Source organism: Bubalus kerabau, chromosome 8 (genome assembly GCF_029407905.1).
Source record: "Bubalus kerabau isolate K-KA32 ecotype Philippines breed swamp buffalo chromosome 8, PCC_UOA_SB_1v2, whole genome shotgun sequence".
In the NCBI taxonomy this organism is placed as follows: domain Eukaryota; kingdom Metazoa; phylum Chordata; class Mammalia; order Artiodactyla; family Bovidae; genus Bubalus; species Bubalus kerabau.
Window position 1 is genome coordinate 114,972,644 of NC_073631.1, and position 27,053 is coordinate 114,999,696.

The following is a 27,053-nucleotide window of genomic DNA, read 5'->3' on the forward strand; positions in this document are numbered from 1 at the left end:
AGAATCATCACTCAAATCTCAGTACTGCCCACTGAGAGAACTGCAAGGCTTGGGTTTACAAAGAGAGTAGTGCAAGTCATTTGCCGTTTCACAGCTGAGGATACACAGGCATAAACAAAGGCTGATCCATCTCTGCAACTAAAGCCTCTGATCCACAAGCCCTGTCTGTTGAGTCGTGTAATTGCACACTTTTTCTCAAGATACTGGAATAAGTGATCAGAATCCATCTCCAGTGTGCAACCTTACCCAAAGTCTGCCAATCCTATTGACCATGCTGTCTTAAAGACATCCAAATCTACACCTCAGAAACATGTATGTCTGTGCCCCCCAGACCCTGAAGATCTTCTGTACTAGACGATCATCACAGAACAGAGTCTAAAACCACAGCTCAAGAATAAGACAGAGCTGACAGTGCCCTGGCACTGCAGAGTTATGAGTCCTAAGTACAGGACTTCATGTCTCTAAACCTCCTTTTTGTTACCCAAATATTAGGGCAAGATAACAATGTATGGATGTGAAAGTTGGAGTATAAAGAAAGCTGAGCACTGAAGAATTGATGCTTTTGAACTGTGGTGTTGGAGATGACTCTTGAGAGTCCCTTGGACTGCAAGGAGATCCAACCAGTCCATCCTAAAGAAGATCAGTCCTGGGTGTTCATTGGAAAGACTGATGTTGAAGCTGAAACTCCAATACTTTGGCCACCTGATGCGAAGAGCTGACTCATTGGAAAAGACCCTGATGCAGGAGGAGAAGGGGACGACAGAGGATGAGATGGTTGGATGGCATCGCCAACTCAATGGACATGGGTTTGGGTAGACTCCGGCAGTTGGTGATGGACAGGGAGGCCTGGCGTGCTGCAGTTCATGGGGTCACAAAGAACTGGACACGACCGAGCGACTGAACTAACAATGCCTACCTTGCCAGGTTGTTGTAAGAATTAGGTGAATATCATACATAAGGTGCTTAGTAGAATGCCTACTACATTGCCCTCAATAAAAGAGTAACTTTCACTTTATTAACCATATCTTTTTTTTCTAAATCCCCATCAGATTTCTTCTAATAAGTTTAACTATTATCATTGTATTTAATTTCCAGAAGCGCTGTTAGTCTAAAACCCAGGCACATTTATAAATTTGAGTTCCTCTTTTTTTGTACCAGCTGCTTAAAAAATCATAGCAAAGGTTATTATAGACACAATCCACTTGTGATATATTAACAATTCTCCAGTGAATTCTGCTATGAAATTTGTTAAGAATATTTTAATATTTTCATGCTCATAAACCTCTAACTCCATAACTTAGAAAATCACAGTGAATTTGCTTTTTGTGTTATGTGTCTTGAAATGGCATTTAAACAAAGGCAATAAAATCTAAACTGACCTGGTAATAAATGTGGTATAGCTGACTTCTGTGTGAAATCGTCAATTCCAATTTCCAACAACCCCAGACAAGAAGCTCTGGGAATCCTTAACATGAATTTCAAAGCAAAGCTTTTCTTGAGACAAGAAGAACCAGGACTTACAACCACGTTCCAAATGGATTTACTTCTTCTGACTAATTGACTTGTTAACTATGCTAATATATTCATATCCCTTTGCCTTTTTATATCTCTTCCAGTAGATAATGCTGTGGAATGTAACAACGTGAGATTAAAAACCAAAGAACTTAGAGATTCGTATAAACTTCTCTCCTAAGGAAACCAGATTAGACTTCCAAAACAGCTTATAAGATTTGTGTGTGTCTCCAAGCATTTTAGTTCTGTAGCAAATTTATTGCTTCTCCCAAGACAGCCTCTTTTTTAAGTAGGCGTTATAGCCTAAGGGAGGAAAGTTGCAAGCTCTTCTATTGACAGTAAGAGAGCCTGCAGCACTTGGCAGTCTCATCTCCTCCCACAGTGGTCCGAGGCATGAGGAATGAAATAGAAGCCGTGGCAGAGGTGATTCTGTCTGAGCGCCGTGCCTTCTGTCTTCCCAGGTGGTGCTGGAGGCCAGCAGGGCTTCCTGGGCTGTATCCGCTCCCTAAGGATGAATGGGGTGACTCTGGACTTGGAAGAGAGAGCCAAGGTCACATCTGGTTTCAAATCCGGGTGCTCAGGGCACTGCACCAGCTACGGAGCTAACTGTGAGAATGGAGGCAAGTGCATAGAGAAGTACCATGGCTATTCCTGCGATTGCTCCAACACAGCCTATGATGGAACATTTTGCAACAAAGGTAGGTCAGAACCAGTTTCCAGAGCCACGTTTAGATATCTTTGAAGCCCAGATCATCTGTTGAATTGCTCTTCAGCTGGCATAAGGGTACTTCACTCCAAGGGTAAAGTCTTTGGAATTCTTCTCCCATCATAAGTAGGAAGTCCCCTAAAACAATCCTTCATCTTTGTTGTTCATTAAGAAGAGAAAAGTTTTGAGTGTGGTGCAGAGTTTCCCCCTAAATTCAAGCAAACTTTGAAGTGACTAGAACATTACAGAGCAAATAGCCATGTCATGCCTTAACAAGGAGGAGTAAAGTAAGTAGCCATTGAAAGGGGTCCATGATGGGCCTCCTGACCGTCTCACTCGCTTGGACCTGTACATCGTGCAGTGACTCAATCTGTGCTGCCCAGTGCTCTTCGTGTCCGCCTCTCCCCCAGCTGCTAAGAGAATGAATTCAAGTTGGACTCACAAGAAAGCCCCTCTGTTCAATTCTTGTCACAATCATTTTTTATCACTCTTCTATAGGACACCTCAGTGGCAGGTTCTCAGCCCCCACAAAGTGCAGGAATCCTGAGCTACTACATCTAATAATGCAGTAACATCTAACAATGTCACTGCCTTATTTCAGTCTTGAATGAGTAACCCCTAATAAATTCAGCAAAGCCAATCAGCTGACTCCAAGAACCTGGTGTATATGGCTGTTGTCATTCAGGATACACCCGGTGATCTTGCATAACCAGAAGAAATTCACACACCTGGCCTGTGGCTTCTTTTCCACTTGTAAGCAAGAGGGCTGGGGAGAGGCAGAGCTGACCCTCTTCTCAAGCTACAATTGAAATGCATGTAACTCACTCTTCTCTTTCAAATGAATGTATAACGTTTGGGTAAAGTTTTCTGTAAATGGTTGGTGCATCTCTTTATAAGAAGCTTTACATAAGTAGCCTTTTCATACTCTCATGAATACATGGAGGGTTGTTTATGCTGCCATTATTCACACAAGATGCCACACAGGAGGAGGAATTGTTCCCTAACACTCGCTGTACATCCAGGCTACTGTCTGACATGTAAGCTGTCATGTAAGCATGTAAATTCGGTCAGACTGGGCTTGAAGGATGAGCACGAGACAACAACCAAGGTGGAAAGGAACACCATTGCTGAATAATCCACAGCACATGAGCACTGCTGTTATAGAGCATTCTCCCACTTGCAACAACATGGTTCCATGATTTTCCAGTGTCACACAATGGGAAAGGTTTGCAGAACCCATTAATTTTGCACTTGTAGAAATGACAGTCTTGCAATTACCATTCATTGTGCTTGATGCTAATTTAATGTAGTCATTCCCTTGCCAAAGTGGTGTCTGAATGCAATCAAGTGAGCGCTAATGTCTGAGAGATTCCACTGCATAAGTGCCAATTTAAAGAAAATCATGAGCCCCTTATTTTTGGAGAGTTAGGTTAAGTACAGTAGCTCACACACAACCTCTGGGGGTTAATAGGCAATATTCACAAACAGAAAGATTAGAGTATATACTCTTCTGCCTTGCCAGTGCTTGAGATGGAGTCAAAGAAAGCCTGTGAGTTCCCAGTGACATTATTTCAAAGGGTTTACATAAAAAAATCCCTAAATATTCTCTTAATACCTGTTTAGCAGGGTGAGTTTACATTTGACTCAGTTTATGGCTTTACCAAAAAAGATTAAAAACAGCAAACTGTATTTGGAAAGTATTTGTGGGCATCCTTCTGGGTCAAGACAAGTATTCTCTTGACCTGGGGAGGATGAAGGTGGTGCTGGTTGAGAGGAATCAGAAAAGCTTCACCTGCACGTAGGCAGGCTCATTCCCAGATGGGGTCTTCCAGCCGAGGCCTGTGGCCAGGTGGCGCCTCTGGCCTGGGTTTCACCTCCCAGAGCATCAGCTCCTGTGACCACACCCTCCAGGGCTCTACAGCCACGTGACTCAGCCTCCAGAGAGAGCAACCACGGTCATCTGCCTAAGAGTGAGCTCGTGAAAGTCCTTGGCAGGCAGGCTTCCTCAGGCTTCTCTGATAGCTCAGTTGGTAAAGAATCTGCCTGCAATGCAGGAGACCCCAGTTTGATTCCTGGGTTGGGAAGATCCCCTGGAGAAGGGAAAGGCTACCCACTCCAGTATTCTTGGGCTTCCCTTGTGGCTCAACTGATAAAGAATCCGCCTGCGATGCAGGAGACCTGGGTTCGATCCCTGGGTTGGGAAGATCCCCCAGAGAAAGGAAAGGCTACCCACTCCAGTATTCAGGCTTGGAGAATTCCATGGGCTATCCATGGGGTCACAAAGAGTCGGACATGACTGAGCAACTTTCACTTCACTTCACTTCCTCGGCTAGAATAGTTCTGTGCTTGTGTATGTGGACGGAGGTCCACAGAATTTTGCTGAGTTAATGAAATGGGTCTCAACACATTACACACAACATGATTAAATGTCTATACAAAATCTAACACACACACACACAAGGAAACATATCAAAATATTATGTTAGTCACTCAGTCGTGTCCAACTCTTGGTGACCCCATGGACTGTAACTCACCAGGCTCCTCTGTCTGTGGGATTCTTCACGCAAAAATACTGGAGCGGGTTACCATTTCCTTCTCCAGGAGATCTTACTGACCCAGGAATCAAACCTGGGTCTCCTGCATTGCAGACAGATGCTTTACCATCTCAGCCACCAGGAAAGCCCATCAAAATATTAACTGTCATTATTCCAGGGAGAGGGTGAAAACACAAATATTTATTTTCTCTTATCTTTTTGCTGTATTTTCTAATCTTTATACAATGATGAATTACCTCTTTTTTTCCCTCACTTTTGCCTCTTTTGGAGAAGAACTAAGTACTAAGCAGCAGAGCCCTTACCCCATGCATTCAAGGCTCAACTACCTATGGTTAGAAAATATCTAGTTATTAACCAGAAATCATGATACCATGTAATCACACTATCTGGAATGGAGGAGCATCTCGGGTGAAAACTGCACATAATTAAATTACCTTTGAAAAATCCCTCTCTCCACGCATTCAACAGAGCCCGTTTTTTCACAAACCTTCAAAGCAGTCACCTTTCAGATGGTCCCTGAAGGAAGGTGTGCCTTGTTGGGGCCAAGTTGTATGAAAATAAAAAACACTTGTATCACATTTCAGCCAGGTGAGGGGGGCGTACAGGGTCTCTAGCAGGTCCCTCCTGATGATGCTTTTTGCTTTGCAGGTTTGACAGTCACTGTCCCACCAACACAATATAGATAGCAGACACTCCTTTCTCTCTTCTCTGAACTCTTATCAAAAACTTCTCCTAGAACCTTTTTTTTTTTTCCCCCAAATGAATCTTTAAAGATTTGATCATCACTTAAGGTGTCAGCTCTCCCAGGGAAGAGTCATTAAATAGAAAAGCTGAGTGGGGAAAAGTTCGGGTTTTGGGGACAGCATGAGTGAAAGTTAAAGTCGCTCAGTCGTGGCTGACTCTTTGTGACCCCATGGACTATACAGTCCATGGAATTCTCCAGGCCAGAACACTAGTGGGTAGCCTTTCCCTTCTCCAGGGCATCTTCCCAACCAGGGGATCAAACCTAGGTCTCCTGCATTGCAGGCGGATTCTTTACTAGTTGAACCACAAGGGCAGCCCAGAGAGCATGAGGGCCTCCCAAAAACTCTATAACTAGACCTCATAGCCAGTCAGCTCGTCTCTACAGATAACTGTGCAATGTTCCCTCTTCTTAGAATGCCCAGCCAATAGCCACCACTTCACTCAGCGCAGACAGCACCATCCCATGGACGGTTCCTTGGCAGTCCATTGGCTGAGACCATAGATGCCTCTGGGAACAGGGCAAACCCAGCTTACATGGAAGGCTTGGCTGTGGGTCTGTCATACCCAGCATTAGTGGGGACCCCCACTGGGGACCCCTGGACACGCCACCGGTTGTCTTCTCTAAACGGACCTATTCCTTCTTGGACAGTCAAACCTCAAAACACATTTATGACTATCAACCTCAATTTTATTTCTAACCAGAAATTAACAACATGATTAGAAGTAAACTCTGTCTTCTCCAGGTTTTCAAGCAAGAGGTAAAGTAGCAGACCTATCGCAGCCACAGCAATTTCTATATTAAATGTTTGTAGCTGAATACAATCACGGATTGAATAGGGTCCCTCTCTGCCAAGCACTTGTCCACCCAGAGCCTCAGAATGTGACCTTGTCTGGAAATAGGCTCTTTACAGATGTAATTAATGTGGGGTCATCCTGGACTAGGGTGGGCCAGGAACACATGGGGGGCCCCCAGAAGCTCAAAAAAGCAAGGAAGGACCCTCCCTGGAACCTTCAGAAGACGTGTAGCCCTGATAACACCTCTGTTTTTACTCTGAGCCACTATAACTGTGAGAGAATAAACTTCTGTTGTTTCAGGCCACCCAGGGTGTGAGCCATTGTTAGGGCAATCATAGAAATCAACAGAAGTGCATTTAACCATGTATTTAACCATGGTAACAGCTGACATTTATTGAGAACTTGCTATGTGGCAGGCAGTGTGCCAAAGTCTTTAATTATGTTAACATCACCTAATACTCATGACAGCCCTATGTTGGTACTATAATTATTTTCCCCATTTTACACAGAAGGAAATTTAGGCACAAGAGGGTATTAGTCACTTGCCTGAGGTTCACATACCAGTAAGTAGCAGGACTGTGATTTATATGCGGGCACTTTGACTCAAAGCCCCTGTTCTTCACCATCACCGTGCGTTACTGCTTGTCACCAGGGCACGGTCCTTCATGTTTGTTTAGGCGCTCAGTCTTGTCCGACTCTGCAGCCCCATGGACTGTAGCCGCCAGGTTCCTCTGTCCACGGGATTCCCCAGGCAAGAATACTGGAGAGAGCTGCCATTTCCTTCTCCAGGGGATCTTCCAGCCCAGGGATCGAACCCAGGAATGCAGGCGGATTCTTTACCACTGAGCCACCTGGGAGGCCTGATCCTTCATGTAGCTTCATGTAAAACTGAAAAGAGAACCCCTGGTCTTAAAGCTTTTTAGTTATGGTGATTCAGTTAAAAAAAAAAAAAAAAAAGCACATTCTTGGATGCAAATTTTATCATAAGAAGAAACAGAATACAAGATCTGAACACAACCTCTTTCTCTTTCTCTCTCCCTCTTTCCCTCCCCTCACCCCCCACCCTACACCCACACATTTAGGTGTAAGCAGTAATCACTTATTGATTTATTTCTTTAACAAACATTCAGTGAATAGGCGCTTTGAACGTACAGTTGAGTCTGACTATACTGAAATTTTCAAAATATTTCAGTGGTTTACATCTACAGAACCAGGACAATCTAGTGTACACAAAAGCAGGAAATGAGAATTAGCCATCATCCAGGCTGCCAGAAAGAGTTCTTCATTAGGATCCCTTCACTGGGCCAACTTTAGCAAGAACTTATCATCAAGAGGCACAAAAATATCTCCTAATTCACTTCTCTGCATTTTTTTCCTGTAAAAATTTTCATGTTCCTCTGCCAAACCAGGACAGCGGCTGAAGCTTCACTGTTGTTCAGTCGCTAAGTCACGTCCGACTCCTTACGACCCCATGGGCTGCAGCATGTCAGGCTTCCTTGTCCTCCACTATCTCCTGGAGTTTGCTGAAGTTCACGTCCATGGAGTTGGTGATGCTATCTAACCATCTCACCCTCTGCCGCCCTCTTGTCCTTTTCTCCTCAATCTTTCCCAACATCAGGGTCTTTAAACGCGTATCTTTAAATACTCAGAAAACAGTGTCTGAGTTTAGGGAGTTGTCTTTTCTTCTCAAACATCCATTTGTTTGTCACTCAGATAAAGTCCAATCTTAGAAGGACCAGGGTAACAGTACTGCAGTGACCACGAGTGAAGGAGGAGGGTCAGCAGATACAGCGTCGCCTCATTTACAGCCACACGAACGCATGCCCCCCTCCCTGTGGTCCGGCTCCACCTCCTGCTCTCCCTGAGTGTCCTGACATTGTAACTGATACAGAAGAGACTGTTTATGGCTAACTCAAGTCCCCATGTAGAAAATGGATGAGGGAATTAGATGTGACTTTGAATCTAGTGTCCTCACCTGCAGGTTCCATGACCTTGAGCAAATGTGTAACTCCACTTGGCCTCATCTTCAGCAGTATGTAACATCTATTCTTAATTCCACCGTGAGGCTCACATGGGATCATGTGAACAAATTTCCAAACTGAAAACCTGGTACACATCAGTCAGACAGCAGGTGTCCCTGTCCATTCTCTGCACTTTCTTTTTTTGTTGTTGTTTGTGTTTTTGTTTTTACTTTAAATCATGTCATCCTTTCGTCTGTCCCTAAAAGCTTTAAATATCAGATGCCTAACTAGCATTGTTTCAGTTACCTCTGAGTGCTGGATTCAGTTCAGTTCAGTTCTGTTCAGCCACTCAGTCATGTTTGACTCTTTGAGACCCCATGGACTGCAGCAGGCCAGGCCTCCCTGTGCATCACCAACTCCTGGAGTTCACCCAAACCCATGTCCATTGTGTCAGTGATGTCATCCAACCATCTCATCCTCGGTCTCATCAGCTACCGGAGAAGCAATGGCAGTATCATAAAGTGTGCTCTCTACTAAATTGTGGTCACAGTCATATTTTTCTAAAGCTGAAAGTATCACCTCTGGACCCTAAACCCTGATGGACTGAGGAATATGCAGAGATGGGAATGGACACCCCAGTCTCTGCATCCCAGGGGTCACGCCCACGAGTGCAGTTTCTCATATAAGGTGTCCATCCCCATTAAGAGCCAACTTAGGTCACCTTAGCGATGGCTGGGTCCCTTCCTAAATCAAAACCCATCAGGAGACAAGAAAGCACTGAAAGAGTTCAGGACTCCATTTTGCTGAGAGGACTCAAGCCCAAGTTCAAGGAAATTAAATTGTACCCACCAGTCCAAGTCCAAGACTCAAGTCCAAGTTCAACCTGTAAGGGATGAGGATCTTGCCTCCTAAAGGAGTGTTTCATGGTAAGCGGGAGGAGGTGGCTTTGGCCAATGCACTTTGAATATTTCCAAACTCTGCTTCTCGGTGGCTCCAGGCACTGCTCAAGGAGCAGAGGAAGTCTGTGGGCTGCCCTTGTAGAGTGAGGTTTGAAGCCTTTTAGGGAAGGTTCATTTCAAAATATTATAAAACACTTAGGGGAGAGAGAAAAGAGAAATGCATCTTAGGATTGTACCCTTATATGAAACTAGTTAATGGCAACAATCCCAGGAGGAGGAAATGGCAACCTACTCCAGTATTCTTGGCTGGAGAATCCCATGGACAGAGGAGCCTGGTGGGCTAACCGTCCATGGGGTCTCAGAGTCAGACAAGACTAAGCACTCACACACCAATGGGAACACCGGCCATTTTTTCTGATTGGCCTCCCCACTCTTGACCCCAGCTTGGAGAAGAGTTGATACCAGCGGGAAGAAATGTTTTTCATGGGCTTCTTTTTCATTGCCAGTTGGAACAGGAGATTTTATAGATTTGGACTCATGCCTACAGGAACAAGAATTCTTTTTCCTCTTCCTCTTCCCCTTAGAATGTTATTCAAGAAGGGAAAACTCTCCTCTATTAATATGTTTTTTAAATCTTCAGACCTTAAAAATATCATAAAAACATACAGTCATTTGATTTCAAAAAGAAAGAAGAAAAGTTAAGAAAATTCTTGTGAACAAAAGCCTGTAAATACTTAGGGATAAAAGGAAATGCTTTTGACTTGATTCTAAAAGGTCAGAGTTGCAGAGATGGCCTTCAAGCTTAGGTGACTTCATTATCAAATTTTATGGTGGTAAATAGCATTCTCCCTGACCTGGGCTTTTCTCTGGGGTCCCAGATACAAAGTAAAACCTGACCTATTAACTTTTCTGCAGAAAGGGTTTTTTAAAATTCAGTGGTAAAAACAAGCCCTTTGTAAAACACCAAATGTAATAAAGGACAGAGTTTTGGACTTTGCCTCACATAAACGATAAATAACTTTAAGTTTGTGCCCATTTCTATTACCCACCAGGTTTTGGACCTTTTTGGATAAACAGTTTTCATTTTCCTGTGTATGTTGTTGAATGTTTTTATTCCTCATTCTTCAGCAATAATGAGAATTCAGTCATTTATGAAGTTTATAAAAATAATACTCTATCATTTCCTAGAAATTAGCCATGATTTCAGCTGAAACTCTACCCATTTCTTTTCTTTCATGAACCTAAAAATTATCAGTGTCATAAATTTTCTGGAGGGTTTGCTTTTAAATCACTCACATTTTTTGCTCCCCTTACAAGCATGTCCATACCAACATTCTGATTGACCGTAAGTATTTCGTTACATCCGCAGGACATAAAGTCCTGCCTCTGGTGGGCAGCGTCTCCTCTTTGCAGCCTCCTTTCATGGTCATCATTGCCAGCAGGCAGCCCTGGCCTTAGCAGGGCTCATCCGAGGCATCCCTTGGCTAGAGGAAATTCACTTTCTTAAATGATCAAACCTGAGGGGTCTTGAGCTATGTTTAATCTGCCATCTTATAGATCACCCTGGCTCTGAACTCATTCACATACTTTTACCTCCATCAATTGCAATTGACTGTAATAGTGGATGGTTTAGATAAATGGATATTGTGCTTGTTTTGCCCCAGTGAGGACCAAACCCTAAGGAAACAGAAATGATTAGGGTCAACTACTCTCTCTGAGCATCCCTAAGCTTGGCATCTTAAATATATGATCTCCAAGTTCTCATGAGATCTGGGCATAAGATATAGATATTGTGTAGTGTTTAACCCAGCCTAACAATAATCCTCTAGGTAGGCTTCTAAGTGATGAGTTTATGAAATATAAGGTGGCGTCTAAACTATTCAAGTTCTGTAAGGTAAAGATTCTCAGCAAAATTGAATCTTTGGCAGTAAAAATTTAACATATCTATGTTCTGGATGAATGAAGCAAGATCAAGTGGTTTGATCAGTGCTGCTGCTGCTGCTAAGTCGCTTCAGTCGTGTCCGACTCTGTGCGACCCCATAGACGGCAGCCCACCAGGCTCCTCCGTCCCTGGGATTCTCCAGGCAAGAACACTGGAGTGGGTTGCCATTTCCTTCTCCAGGGGATCTTCCTGACCCAGGGATTGAACCTGTGTCTACTGTGCCTCCTGCATTGCAGGTGGATTCTTTACCACTAAGCCACCAGAGAAGCCCCATTATGATGGGCACATATCATTATTTGGGGCTTCTCAGGTAGTTCAGTGGTAAAGAATACGCTTGCCAACACAGGAGACCCAGGAGACCCAGGTTCGATCCCTGGGTCAAGAAGATCCCCTGTAGGAGGGCATGGCAACCCACTCCAGTGTTCTTGCCTGAGAAACCCATGAAGTGGCACGCGTGTGACGCAACTTAGCAGCTAAACCACCACCAGGCCTCATTGTACATTTACCCAAACCCAGAGAATGCACAATACCAAGAGTAAGCCGCAGTGTAAACCATGGACTTGGGGCGCCTCTGGTGAGTCAGCATCCTTGGCAGATCAACAGTGTGAGTGTAGCAAGTGCACTAATCCGGTGTGGGTGCTGACGGTGGTGAGGGCTGTGCGTGTGCGAGGATGGAGAGCATGTGGGAAACCTCTGTATCTTTCTCTCAATTTTGCTGTAAATCTAAAACTGCTCTATAAAGTATTAAAGAAGAATAGGGGATTTTTTTGCAATTTTACAAAATTTTATTTTCATCCTCCCAGAGTTTTCCCTCAGCCCTACTTCCTAAGACTTTATATGTGCTTAATGTTGAATGAACTCTGGGAGTTGGTGATGGACAGGGAGGCCTGGCATGCTGTGATTCATGGGGTCGCAGAGTCAGACACTACTGAGCAACTGAACTGAACTGAATCGTACATTCTCTCTTTATATTTATACTTTAAAGATACCCCTTTAAAGGTACCAGTTCAAAGGTAGATCAACAAATAGATATGAAAATGACAGCTTATCCCTGCTTTTTTATTAAAAGAGGTCTTCTAAGAACTCTTTATTAACTTTAACATGACCAAATTTTATTTTAATATTCTATCCCAAAGTTCAGACTTAACTGACCTGAATTTGCTTCCTTTCAGTTCAGTTCATTCACTCAGTCGTGTCCAACTCTTTGTGACCCCATGAATCACAGCACACCAGGCCTCCCTGTCCATCACCAACTCCCGGAGTTCACTCAAACTCATGTCCATCGAGTCAGTGATGCCATCCAGCCATCTCATCCCCTGTCGTCCCCTTCTCCTCCTGCCCCCAATCCCTTCCAGCATCAGGGTCTTTTCCAATGAGTCAACTCTTCGCATGAGGTGGCCAAAATATTGGAGTTCCAGCCTCAGCATCAGTCCTTCCAATGAACACCCAGGATTGGTATCCTTTAGAATGGATCTCCTTGCAGTCCAAGGGACTCACAAGAGTCTTTTCCAACACCACAGTTCAAAAGCATCAATTCTTCAGTGCTCAGCTGTCTTCACAGTCCAGCTCTCACATCCATACATGACTACTGGAAAAACCATAGCCTTGACTAGACGGACTTTTGTTTAGACGTCTACAAATTTACCACTCCAGGGAACAATTTTACTTCCTGTGTTACTCTCAGAAGAGTTGGATCAAGTATAGCTTAGAGAAGGTTCCCCAATTTAAACTCCTACATGAGTCATTCTCTCTGCAGGCACCAAAATATTCTTTAATATCTTCTATTCCTTTCAATCCTTTCCTTATGACCAGCAATGCAGCCAACATCATTCTAAACTAATATTGTTTTTTAAAAGAAGGAATCTGTACATTTTAGAGTTTTCTCAGTTGAAGAAAGTTAATACTATTTAGAACAGTGGAGCAAGAATACCTTGAATTCCAATTTCAACATTATTGAAAAAAAAAATTTGAACAGTCATGTGACTCTCTTGACTTGCAGTTTCTTTATAAATTGTATTAATTATATAAAATGTATTATTCACAGGACTGTGAGGATCAAATGAACTGATGTAGGTGAAAGCATTTTTAAAATCATTTATGTTATGAAAATGCAAATTATTATGAAGGATATTAATCACTAAGTCAGAGGTCCTGCAGTTTAGGGTCTCTTTAGAGAGAGGACTGCAAAGTGTCAACGTTGCCTTTCAAGAGCAACCAGGAAACCTGCTCAGAACTTCTCTGTCCACATGGGTAGTGTTTCCCTAACTGGCAGCAGAAAGCTGAATATCCCTCCTGTTTACATTACTGCTCGCCCACATCTATAGGGCAGTGACAAGCTTTCTCTGGAGCTCAAAGATTACAACGTCCCACAAGACATTAGACCTCAGAGCAGTCCTGCTCCATGGCCTGCAAAATGGCATTCAGAGTCAGCGCAACACTTGCATGCCATGACCCTAATTACATCTCTGTCTGCATCATGGAATTTTGATGAATTGTTTAACCTGGAGCACCGTTAAAGCAGCAGATACACTTGAGATTAAGTAAGAATGGATTCTAAAGCAGCTTCTTGGGGTTATGATTTATTGAGGTCTTTAGAAAATAATACTGGTTGCTTGAATATAGAGTTACAAAAAAAAATAAAAAGGAACTCCTAGACCCTAGAAGCCTCATCTAAAATTTTTCCCTTACCCTGAATGATTAACAGTCTCTCTGCCCCCCTCACTGGGCTTTCCCGGTGGCTCAGCAGTAAAGAACCTGCCTGCTGCGGAGGGGCCACAGGAGACAAGGGTTCAATCCCTGGGTCAGGAATATCCCCTGGAGGACGGCATGGAAACCCACTCCAGTATTCTTGCCTGGGAAATCCCATGGACAGAGTAGAGTCAAACATGACTGAAGCAATTTAGCACACACACACACACACACTGCCCCCTTATTAAGGATTATAGCTTCAACTCAGATTAATGAGCCCAGGTATTTCTCATGTTTAAGCCAAATGTAATTCAAATATTTGCACAAGACCATTGCCAGTCACTTCTTTCTAAGAAGTTAACAGAGATTATCAAGGTTGCCAGTGAAATGCTTTCTAAACTTTACTATTAGAGTAATTGAAATTAAATCCCTTTTAAATAGATCTACTCTAGCCTGTTGGCTTTTTATAATTCCTTAATAAGTGTCTCCTATAATGGAATCTTATAAATTTGGTTTAAAATATAAATTAAGAAAATCAAATCAAAGCAGGAAACCAAGTTATAAATTTCAAAGTTTATAGGCCCCCCTCTCCTATTAAATAAGCAAAATTATTATCTTGTGTGACTTTGTAGTCTCCTACTGAATCAGAAGCCACATGTGGTTATTACAACACTTTATAACCCCTTTAGAAATATAAAGGGCTAGTGCAAAAAGTTTTATTTCTATTATCATAATGAATTTATCATTATTCAGACTTTCAGCTTTTACTCTAACATTTAAATGTCATTGGGTGATTTATTTCAACACTTCTTCAACTTCTCTTAAATTGTTAAGTTTGTGAAGCTCTTTTTGTCACAAAATCAAAGTATCTCAGGGTTGAAAGGAATATTACATTTATTCATATTCAACTGACATTTTGTTGAACTCTTCCTTTTAGGCCAGGCACTGAACTAAATACGTTCACATATCTTACTGTATTTAATCATCACAGCAATTTTGAGCTGTCGGCATGAGCACTCCTATTTGAAGAAACTGAGGCTTCTAAGAGATTCAGTCTGTTATCCACAGTCACAGGGCTTTGGAACAACCGCAACCCCAAGCCTGGTGTTTTCTCCGTGATATACACCAGCTCAGTGATCCCTTTACAACACACCAGTGACTGGGATCCACACCACACCACAGGAAGGGGCTCATTCCATATCTAGACATTTCCAACAGCTAGAAAGGCTTCCTTTACCCTACACCACCATCTCTATCAAAGACAGCAAATGCATGAAGAGAGAGTAGATATCCAGCTCTGGCTTCAAATCCCTGTGCCTTTAAGAACTCAAGAATGTACACATACCTTCAAACCTCCCAACTCCAAGAAGGACAAGTGAAAACATCTAACCTAAAGGTTGAAATAACCTGAAGCCTTGAAATAATCAGAACTCTAAATAATGTGAAGGTCACAAAAATGATGCCCTTTTTCTTTCCCACATATTAACTTCACGGTTCCAGCTGAAATACTCTGCACTTCTTTCATGAATCTAAAAGGAGCCAGTCTAAAAAAAGTTGTCCTGAGGGTGTTGCTTGTAGATTACTCATGTTTCGGCTCCAATGCAAGCAGGTCTACTCAGCCATGTCCACGTTGCCCTTGAGAACCTCAGCACGTCTCCAAGGTGTCCTTCTCTAGGCAATAGTCCTGTGTATAATGGCCAGTTAGTGAGTGCCATGGAGAGTAGGTAATACATCCTGCCCAATTTGTCCTCTTTTTATCTCACCACTCTGAGAGCTAAGAGTAGGCCTAAGTCCCAAAAGTTCTGAATAATTTTCCCTTCTTTCTTTGCCTGCCTTCCTGAGGTTCTCTCTGTATGGCTGATTAAGGAAGCAAACACACACACACGCATACACACACACACACACACACACAGAAAAACAGAGGCACATTTGAACTGGACCTATGGATTTCTAACTGTGAGCCTCAGATAACAAGACATTTCTTTGTATTTCTTAGGGCACCACCCACCCACACAGCTTGTCCACAATTTTGTGTTTATAATGGATCAGACCTTTCTCTCCAAATGTATAAGGTGAGGGATGAAACAGGGGACATTGGGAGTCTGACCAAATAAATTCTTCTGACATGAGAGACCACTCTAAATTGCTTTATAACAAAGAAGGTGATTTGCAGGGTAAATACAAGCCATGCTCTGTGAGTTTTCCTATTGATGAAATTCATGCTTTGAATTACTGATTGATGGCTGCCGAAGCATTGCAATATCTCTGTTCTAGTCTGGAAACAGTGCTGTAAGCAATGGGCTTCTGATGACTGAAATTCCAAAAAAAAAAAAAAAGAGAGAGAGAAATTACCAAAGTAAAGCTCTACATCCAATTTTATAAGGAGCTAGGAGGGCAGACGCACTTGATCAGCCACACTGTCCACTCACATCCTTGCTCAGAGGTCACAGAGAGGAATTCAGTCTATAGCTGGGCACTCTCAGCCTCGGTACAGCCCACGCATCTTCATCATGACTGCACAGCAACCCTCTGCTCACGACAGGAGTTCTGCTTCCTCTGGTCAGAGGATAATGTGGAAATTATGACACAGATAAAATATTTATCCTCTGGACAAGAGTAAGGAACTCACAAGCCAGGACATGGCTGGCTAGCACAGTAGATAGAATCCAGAATAAGTGTCTTTGTCTGTTCTGGCTGCTATAGCAGAGTACTATAGACGAGGCTGCTCATAAACACAGGAATTTATTTCTACAGTCTGGAGACCAGAAGTCCAAGATCAGGTGCCAGCGTTGTCTGCTGAGTGTTTTCTTTTTGGTCACGTACTTCTCTTTGTATCCTCACATGGCAGAGGGGTCTCTTTTATAAGGGCTCTAATGTCTTTCATGAGGGCTCCACCCTCTTGACCCAATTACCTCCCAAAGGCCCCACTTTCTAAAACCATCACTTTAGGCTTGAGGATTCCAACATGTGATTTGGGGGAAGCACAAACATGCAGACCATAGCAGTTGGCCTCCTCTTTCACAAACACAAACACGAACCTGTTAGTAATCATCTGCCCCGGCCCAGGTCTCCCCTTCCTATTGCTGACCTCACCCCACACCAGCAACACACACACACACACACAGGAACACACACACGTGACTCATACAGACACACATTCACACACATACACACACGTGTGCATTCACACACATACACACATATATACACACATACACACGTTACTCATACAGACACACACATTCACACACACACACATATATACACACATACACACGTGACTCATACATACACACACACATTCACACACATACACACATATGTGTGCATTCACACACATACACACATATATACACACACATACTCACATGTTACTCATACAAACACACATACACACACACACTATTAAAGTTACTCACCACCATTACATTGCCGGGATATTTGGTATTTTTTTTTTAATAAATTTTTAGAGCATCTGTAAGTTTAAAAGGAAGAAATTGTGGAAGAGTAGGAACAGTTTAAGGAATATACTTGGAGAGTAGCCGTTCTCCCCCCTAAATAATTCCCTGCAAAGTCACTCACTTCCTTTCCTGTGGCCTGATGCTCCACGCATCAGAGCATCACTCGAGGTAGCAAGAGTGGGTCTGGAGAATGGCGAGGCTGTTACTGTTTGGCATATAATTGTGGATTTGGTTCTTTAGAGCCAGGTGTAATTTAGGGGTGAGGAAGATGGCAGGCAAGCTCTGTGAGGTGGCTAAGATGACTTCTGTGAGGCCGGAATTGTTTAGTGAGAGGAGGAAAGAGCAGGGTAGGCAGAAGGAGGCTGTCAGAGAAGCTCTCCTTCTTTCAAGGTCTTGCCTGAGGCCAGCCCGCCAGACAAAGACAGGGGAAACTCGTCCTTCCTCTTCCTGGCAGTTTCCTTGCGCCTAAGTTCCAGGATGCAGGCTAATTGCATAATTGCTGTAACTTAGTTACATTGTCAAATAAATAATCTCTAGTTATTGATTCATGTTAGAACATTGTACTGTAGGAAAATGTATTCCAAGCTCCTAAAAGCAATTTATACTATTATAATGCACTATGTATCATTATAAACATGCTATTAGCATAGACAGCGTAAGCATTTTTCCTTGAAACCACTTGGTCTTCATACCCATCATTTAAAAAGACTGCCTAGCATTCCGTCCAGTGGATTTGCCAAAATTTATTTAGCCTAAGTATCTCAGAAGAAGAAAATGGCAACTTCTATTTTTGCTCTTGAAATTGTGCCCAATTTTTTATTGTTAAGTATTAAACAACACTGTGGTAAGCGTGTTTGTAAAAGGCATCTCAGTATTTACGTTATTTATGGAGGATGGATTGCCACACGTGGAGAGGTGGAGCGTGAGGATGTAAAGTGTTTGACTTCCCAGGTGTGGAGCCGATCTCATGTCCCAGAACACAGCGCAAGTGTGCACGCAACACACGAGAAACCCAGTTCTCCCAAGGCCAGCAGCAGTGTGTTCTTTTCTTCATTGTTGTGAAAATAATAAGCCAAAAATGGTTCTTTGTCATTTTAATTTGCACTCCATTAATTACTGGAGAACAAGGAATTCAAAAGAAAGACAGATATGTCACTGAGAAAGGTGGCTGGAGGGCTGCAGAGTCGTGCAGGGCCACATTACAAAAGTGGAGTTGGTGTCCAGGTTCTGACATTCCCTTTGCTGGTGTCCCAGGGTGGGCAGGAAGGAGGAACACAGCTGACAGCCACCTCGTGCATGAGATAGTGTGCAAAGGAACTGCCAGAGGTCAAGTGAATACTGTTCATCAAAACGTAGCCAATGTGTATTGTTAGCCCAGTGATCATACTCAAGACACCTACACTAGAAAATCACTAGTATTAGAGACATATATGTTCACAGAGCGGTCATCACGGTGTATTCCTGTGTGATAATGAGGCATGGGGACTACGATTTAACTATGATACACAACCATGAGAAAGAGTGAGACAGACATATTTATTCGTGTGACAGAATGTCCATGATATATTATTAAGCTTAAAAGCAGAAAATGTAAAGTTCGATTGTGTTTGCATTAGAAACTCATGCGTTTCCTGGGCAAGCACCCTATTCCGAGGGATTCCTGCAGTTCAGACACCTTCCGGTGATGATAAATGGATGCATGATACTACGTGTAGCATTCTTTCAGTTTTCTTTTACCTAGAAAAAAAGGTGAATCCACTCTGCTTTTGCCATTAATCTAAGCCATAACTCTTCCCTGCACCAAAAGGCACTGAATATTCCAATTGTTAACATCTAATGATAGAGTCAAAGAGAGCCCTGGCCAAAAAAACAGCATGGATATCTGTGCTGTAATATACACCATCCACACAACACACACACGCAGGGTTATTTTCAACATGAGTGGAATCAGACTGTACATGGAGCAAAATACTGATGCAATCCTTTCATTCTTTAAGAAGTTTTATAAACTCTTGGCACTAGTTACCTCCAGAGGTTACCTCCACAGGCAATGTGATGGAGTTGGGAAGGGTAGGATGGTAGAAATATTCTGCCCTTTTGCTGTATGAAAGAGTCCTTTTTTCCCCTTTACAATAAGCATGTGTGATTTTTGAAAGCAAAACTGAAACAAGTAGGTATGTTCTACCTCTCTGGATACCTTCATTTTCATATTTCCTAATGAGAAAAGGATTTGGACACTTCACCTGCACCCTGTTAGAGCAAACTACAGTGAAACAGAACAGTTTTCAACTTGTTTACTATCTGAATTCAATCTTTGATGAATTTTTAATTTATGCTCTTTGAGCCTATTTATTTGGCAAACTATTCATTAAGATATTAGAGGCTCCAGTTCCACTTAAATGTGACAGATTGATCACAGCTGTTAGCTTTTGCTTCACCCTTAAATCCTTGAAAAGGATTAAAAAAAATACAAGTCAACCTGAGCAAAGAGGACAGGCAAGGACAGAAAGCAAATGGAGGAGCTGAGGAGACAAAGGCTAGAGCCTTAGTTGGTAGAAGGAAAAAATCCTTCAAGCAACCGACTTGTGCTCTGACCCCCAGAAAGGCTTAGATATGGGGCCCCAGGTGTCTCAGAAAGATGGAGTTGACAACAGAGGATTGGCTTCAAATATATAAATGAAGCCAGGCTTCCCCTTGCAGCAGGGTAGTTGCCCCTAAAGCTGGATCAGGCAGAAAACTAGTGATTCCCTCATTGGAGGGACAGGCTCCAGATAGCAGAATTGAGTGAAAGTTTTCACTGGGGCTTCCAGGGTCCTGCCTGCAAACTCCATCAGAGAACAACTGGAGGACTGTTTTGGGGATAAAGTGTTATCTCTGAAAGAGGCAGCTGGTAGATAGAAATGGGCCAGACCTGCCACCCAGCTGTGAAGCCCACCCAGTAACAAGCTCCTGGGCAACACGTCCAGCCTCAGTCTCACCTCCCATACCATCCATCACTTGTCACGGGATTCAAGTCTCTAATGTGACAAAGACCAAACAGAAGATCTGGTGTAAACAAAGATCATACTGGGAGAACAAGCTGTTTTGAAAAACCAAAAAACTACCATTCATATTCTCCAGTGCAGGTCCATTTGCTGCCTAACAAATTGCTCCCCAAACTTAGTGGCTTAAAATATCAGCCGACACTTCATGGTCTCAAATAAGGTTTCTGGGGACCAGGAATTTATAAGGACTGTAGGGTGGTTCTGGTTTGGAGGCTCTAGGGGATTGCAGTCGGATGGCAGCCGGACCTGGAGGAGCCAGGAGCTGGCCAGTCTTCTCTCCCTCCTCCCGTTGACGCAGGGCTCCTCCATGTGGCCACCACACTGCACTAGTGTGACTTCTTCCACCAAGGAGGACTTGAGGCAGGCAACTGCTTTCCTGGCTAAGCATGGCTCCAAGGTGACTGGTCCAGACCCCAAGGCCGGAATCACATTGCCTTTTGTAACCGAGCCTCTGAGGCCGTGCACCATCATTTCTGCCACATCCATCCGGTTCAAGCAAGTCCCAAGGCTGCCCAGATTCTAGGGGCGGGGAATGAGAGCTCTTCTGACAGTCACCTTTGGAGAACTTATCAGAGAGCTAAGAGAAGGCATTGCATCCATGAGAAGGGAAGGAAATACGCCCTTTCCCCATGCAACTCAGAGTTGAGAAATTAACAATTTGAAAATTAAAATCTGATAGCAGAGTTTTTTAAATGAAAGATTTAGAGGGTAAAAATCTAGCAAATTGTTCAGGAAAAAAGGAGAAAAGAGAGAAACAGAAGAAAGAGGATAAAATCAGTAAGTTCAAATACAGGTAATAAAAGATCTAGAAAAAGAAAACATAGAAAAGGGGATGGAGAAAATTGCCAAGTGGATCAAGACAATCTCCCTGGGCTGAAGGGCGTGAGTTTATAGAATGAAAGGGTTCAACATAAAAAAAGGGGGAAAACTATATGAATTCATAATATTATAAAACTTATAATATTATAAAACTTATAATATTATATTAGAATTATAACAATTGTATGATCATATAATAAATATAATATATATTTATAACATATCATGTATTTATAATATACTATATTATATAATTGTATGATTATAATATAATATAAATAATAATATGTTATATAATAATTATAATATTATATAACTTATAAAACTCATAATATTATAAAATTATAATATTCAAAATACTATCTATCTAAAAATAGATATAAGTATAAAACTCTAAAAGCTTCCAGGATGCTGGTAAAGAAGATTAGAGGACAGCAGCTATGCACGAGGCCAAGAGAGCAACCAGCTCAGCTTGAAAAAGGAAGATGGATGGTCCAGGGTGCTATTTCCAAGGAAAATGTGGACGAGTTACAGAAAGGAGAGCCACACTTCCAACCGAGGAAGGAGGGACTTGTGAGTGATAGGCACGCAGAAAACACGGCAGAAAAGAAATGAAAGATTGCACTGGGGTAGAGATACAAGTGCTGTGAAGTGTGTATGATCAAGAACAACAGGGTAAGCTTGTTACCTAGAAACAGGGAGTTAATGTCAGGGGAAGAAAAGGATTGTTTCTAGGGAGTGGGAATCGGGTGGGGTGGTAGAGTGGAGCGTTCCTATTATGTGTTCTGAGCCTCGTAGAAGTAAACTGAGTTCTTAGACTCCGTATGTCATAACATCCTTCAGAATGATAAACTTATATACCACATTAAAATGATTGCTGAAAAGTGAAAATAAAAAGCTGTAGAAGAAAGCTCTCCCTCAAAGCCACTGGTATCAAAAAGAATGAAATAAAAAACAACAAAAAAGAAATATCTGTCTTCAATGCAACGTGGACATAGTCATTACTGTAAACCACAAATCAGAAAGAATAAAGGCCAAATACTTTGAAATTTGGATCAGAACAAGAGAGGAGGCAGTGAAATCATGTTTTTGCTAACTTTATTTAACTCAAAGTTTAACAGCGCCTTTAGTCTCATTCCAGTTTCTGTCCCCTATTACATTTCTGTGAAATATGACTTTATTTTTTTTCCTGTAAAAGTAGCATGGGAGATTGTAAGTTATTTGCACCTTTTTGGTGCTAAGTTTTTCATAATGAGCACAAATTTCTTTTAAAAAACAATCTAATTGTTCTTTTTTTTTAATGAAAATGTTTTTCAAGTAAGAGGATTTTCACCTATTTTTAAATTACCTAAAAAGTCAATCATTATCTTTCCTTTTCCTGCAAATATTTTACCCATACAGTTGTTTTCAGATTAAATATTACGCTTTGAAAATACCAGTCTGACCATCCTGTGCAGACTGAGAGGTCAGCACCAAATGACAGACATTTAGAAGAAGGTACTGATGTTAGACGCTGATTCCATTCCCGCCAGGGCACAGATGAGAACCAGAGCCAATGCACTCATTAGCTTGGGTGGGCACACTGCTACAGCACCATTAGAGTCCCACAAAAATATGTTCATTTCTCTAAGAATTATAAGAAAAGATGAACTTTTATGTTGAAGAAGCTATTTTGATATATGAGTGTATTCATCTTTATACCAACACAGCTGTAAACTATGAACTTTTATAATTTGTTAGGAAGGAAAAGGTTCACAAAGACAAATGTGCCCCAGCTCCCAAAAGGCCTTAATAGGGCCCTGATGAGGACTCTGGGGCCTAGAAAGATTTCTGTAGTTGGAGGTGGCAGAATCTAGACCAAACTTCAGGTCTTCTAACCCCAGCTCGGTGCTGGGGCATCTCCCAAGCCACCGCCTGGCTTGGGTACCAACACTCTCCACCATCCACCATCTCCACGCATCTCTTCTGCCCTGAGCCAGGATGCACCTTCTGCTGCAGCTGGGTTGGCCCCACCTCATTTCCCACAGTTCATCACAAACGTATCCCACCTAAGCTCCATCCATGCTCAGAGTTCCAAGACCACTAGAGCCCATTACCAGTTCTGGTTCTTGTTCCTATTTGCCTCACATGGAGTGACCTCCCTGTGTCCTCTGCCTGCTCCAGAGTGACCTGCTCCATAGGGGCTTTGTTCCAAGGCACCTTCCAGATGCCTTTCAAGATGAGTCCAGCCTTGAGCGATCTGTGCCATGTGTGAAGGAGCTTCACATTTACTAACAAACTGTCTTCTCTCGTATCATTTGTATTATCTCATCTTATCCTCTCTCCCTTATTAGTTTCATCCCCCTCCCCAGTTATCTCAGGGTGCTGGAGAACAGAGACCCCATTATATAGAGTACATGGTCAGCACCCAGTAGATTGGCTGGAGTCTCTGACTCCTCTGATAGTGAGCTCCAGCAAGACCTCTTCTAGGTCCTTGAAGCCTTATGCTTCCCCATGTGGCCCAGATATTAAAATATCTGCCTGCAATACAGGAGACCCGGGTTTGATCCCTGGGTCAGGAAGATCCCCTGGAGAAGGGATTGGCTACCCACTCCAGTATTCATGCCTGGAAAATTCCATGGACAAAAGAGCCTGGCAAGCTACTGACCATGGGGGTCACAAAGAGTTGGACACAACTGAGCGACTAACACTTCCTTTTTCTTTCTTATATTTGTAACCCCTGAAATAACCTTTAACCTGTCTGATTGTGAAATCCTCAGACCAGGGCTGATATCTTTTCATCTCTGTGTCCTCAACCCCCAACACAGTGCCTGGCTCGAAGTAGGTATTCTGTAAATATTTGATGAATGTGTATTTTCTAGAACCAGCTTTCAGTTGAATTTCCAAATTTGGGAAATGTTTATTTTTAATGTGAGCTCCCCACCCCTAGGAAAAAATAAGGGAAAAAGAAACCAAGAAGCCAACTTAAGAACAAAGTAGAAATTGTGAAGGTTGTTTCCATAGAAGTTGTAGTAGACTTCTCAGAGTTCTCTTCCCTCCAGGGTTAAGTTCACAACCTAAACCGTAAGTAGCTCTTCTCCAGGCTAGATGAGCATCCACTTAAATACTGTTGGTCTTGTTTCCATTCGTGTAGTCAGCTATCACAATGATGCATCACAAAGGCTTTTCGTGCTTCTTTGATGCTACTTTTTGTTTGTTTGGGTTATTTATTTATTTATTTGACTGCATCAGGTCTTAGTTTTTGTTTCTTTCTTTTTTTCTTTTTGGGCTGCATTGGGTCTTAGTTGAGGCATGCAGGCTTAGTTGCTCCGTGGCATATAGGATCATAAATTCCCCAAAGACCAGGGATCGAACTCATGTTTACTACATTACAAGGCAGATTCTTAACCACTGGACCACCAGAGAAGTCCCCATGTTATTTTTTAAAATCAGAAATGCACAGTGATGGGATAACTCCAAAACTGTGATGTTCATTAAATAATACAAGTCAGAATTTTACTATATTCTATAACTGAGACCCTTATAACATTGTTCGGGCCATCTGAAGATCAGTTTTATTTCCCCATTTTCTTGGTGAAACTCCTTTCTGAGACATCACTAATATTTCCAGAATACTCAAATCACAACAAAGACCATGGGCAGAAAAGCAAGGCTGCTCAGGCATTCAGAGCACCGTATCTTACAAATGCACCACACTAAGCTGCGGAGGACAGCGGGGGTTTAGAAATGCCTATCAAAAAACACCTGCGTCGACACTGGACCTGTCACAGCCAATCAGTTTGGTTTTGGTCATTGCACCTGATCACTGTCGGCTTTGCAAGCACTAAACTGAAAGCAAAAGCATAAGTTGGATTTATTTTAGTATTTTTAGCATTTAGCTCTTTTAGCATTTTAAAAGAGCTTCTAGGAGAACCTCCCATTTGCAGACACAGATAAGATTCATTTTTCCCAGGGCTGACCAATTTCAGAATCAATTGACTACTCACCTCAAAGAGCAATCATAACTAGAGGTCCATAAAATTGCTTTTGGATGTCAAGATTCAGTAAGAGAAACCGTATTTTGAAAATACAGTTAAATGTCTCACATCTTAATTCCAAATGAAATAAATCAGCCATTAATTAGACATTTTTTCTAATCTCTGATGTGGCCAATCATGGAAGATCTCAAGCAGCAAGACTGGGATGAACTAGAGGCAGCAAGTTGAGGGAGATGGATCTGAATCTAGAAACTCACCCCTCCCGGGAACAGGACAGGAATTTGGGGCATAGAGATGCTGCAGGAAGTAGTAGAGGGAGGGGCTTAGGAACAGGATGGTGATTGGCTCCTTGCAGGGGAGCTCCCAGAAGCCTAGCAATGAAGGTGTGTGGCACCTAACTGAGCATTTCACGTGTGTTACTTCACACACTTGCACAAGCATCCAAGGAGGGAGGTAGTTTGACTGGACTCATTTTAGGAACGCGAGAAGTTGATGTGTGGAGAAATTAAGTAGCTTGCCCCAGGTTATCTAACTAAATGCCAGAGCAAGGATTTGGACGTCAATAATCCCGCTAGTGGTAAAGAACTCACTTGAAAATGCAGGAAATATAAGAGACGCAGGTTCCGTCCCTGGGTGGGAAAGAGCCCCTGGAGAAGGAAATGGCAACCCACTCCAGTATTCTTGCCTGGGAAATCCCACAGGCAGAGGAGCTTGGCGGGCTAAAGTCCATGAGGTCGCAAAGAGTTGGACATGACTGAGCGACTGAGCACAGAACTGCACAATCCAGCTGTAACCCCCGACCCCTTAACCACTGAGCCCTGATTCTCACAGGATGTAATGAGCTTCTTTTGGGGGCAGGTCCTTCCTGGAGTCTGCCAGCTTGCACCAGGATCCAGGCTCCGCAGAGGGTCGCAGGGAACAGCCCCTGTGTGGGGGGCTCTCATTTCTACACAGAGCATCCCTAACTCCTTGAGTGCACATTCCTAAGGAAAAAATGTGAAGCATGAGTCCCTACTTACATACCTTCACTTATATATTCATGCATAAATTTTGTACAGGTGCTACTAGCTTAATGTACATCATTCAATATGATTTTATTCATAGGGAAAATTTTTCTTTTACACTGAAAACTGACCATAAATTCACTCCCAGTAGCATTAACTTTGGAGAAGGCAATGGCACCCCACTCCAGTACTCTTGCCTGAAAAATCCCATGGGCGGAGGAGCCTGGAAGCCTGCAGTCCGTGGGGTCGCAGAGAGTCGGACACGACTGAGTGACTTAGCAGTAGCAGCAGCATTAACTTGCACCAGCACTGAAGACGTGTGTCCCTCTCCAAAAATATATTTTTTAAATAACTTGGGTCTGGTTTTAATTTTGACATCAGAATTTCTTGGTCTAGAACCCAGTTCTCCAAGAATTATCCCCTGATACCCTTATTTATCCACATATGGATGATGACTTGGAAAAAAATGTGATGCAAGACCTTCGACATATTGCACAGTTCTGAAACTATAGATTAAGGAAAAAAATAAATAAAAAGCCTGCAGCAATAACCCCCACCCCCAAAAATGTTACCCAACAGGACAAATTCTCTCTCAAACAATTCTTTTAAAATCTCAGAAACAAAGTCAAAATGTCAATCCTTTCTTTTTAACATTCTCACAGCAAAGCAACAGCCAGTGTACAAAATAAATCTTTGGAGTTCAATCTAAGCTACTACCATCAACAGAACATGTCTCATTTGGGACAAAGATTTCTTTTTCTGATCATTGAAATAACGCACACACACAAAAAAAAGAAAAATTGAAAGCAAGCATTTCAGCCATCCTGACAGTCATGAGCCCTCTGACAGCTTCCCTTACTCCATCAGCCAAGGGTCATTATAGCAGCTGCCTTCCGGAAACCAAGTCTGATGGGAAGAGGTGGAGCTTAGCAAAGCTGCTGAAACA

At 42.6% G+C, this 27,053-nt stretch overlaps 1 protein-coding gene across 2 annotated transcripts in view; it reads left to right on the forward strand.

Moving 5' to 3' along the window:
- Window positions 1–27,053, forward strand: part of LOC129659633 (contactin-associated protein-like 2) — a 648,365-nt gene that overhangs the window by 524,803 nt on the left and 96,509 nt on the right. For both annotated transcript variants that reach the window (XM_055591213.1, XM_055591212.1), the window contains exon 7: window positions 1,974–2,210. In XM_055591213.1, the coding sequence (XP_055447188.1) occupies window positions 1,974–2,210 (237 nt within the window). The remainder of the gene's footprint in view (window positions 1–1,973; window positions 2,211–27,053) is intronic.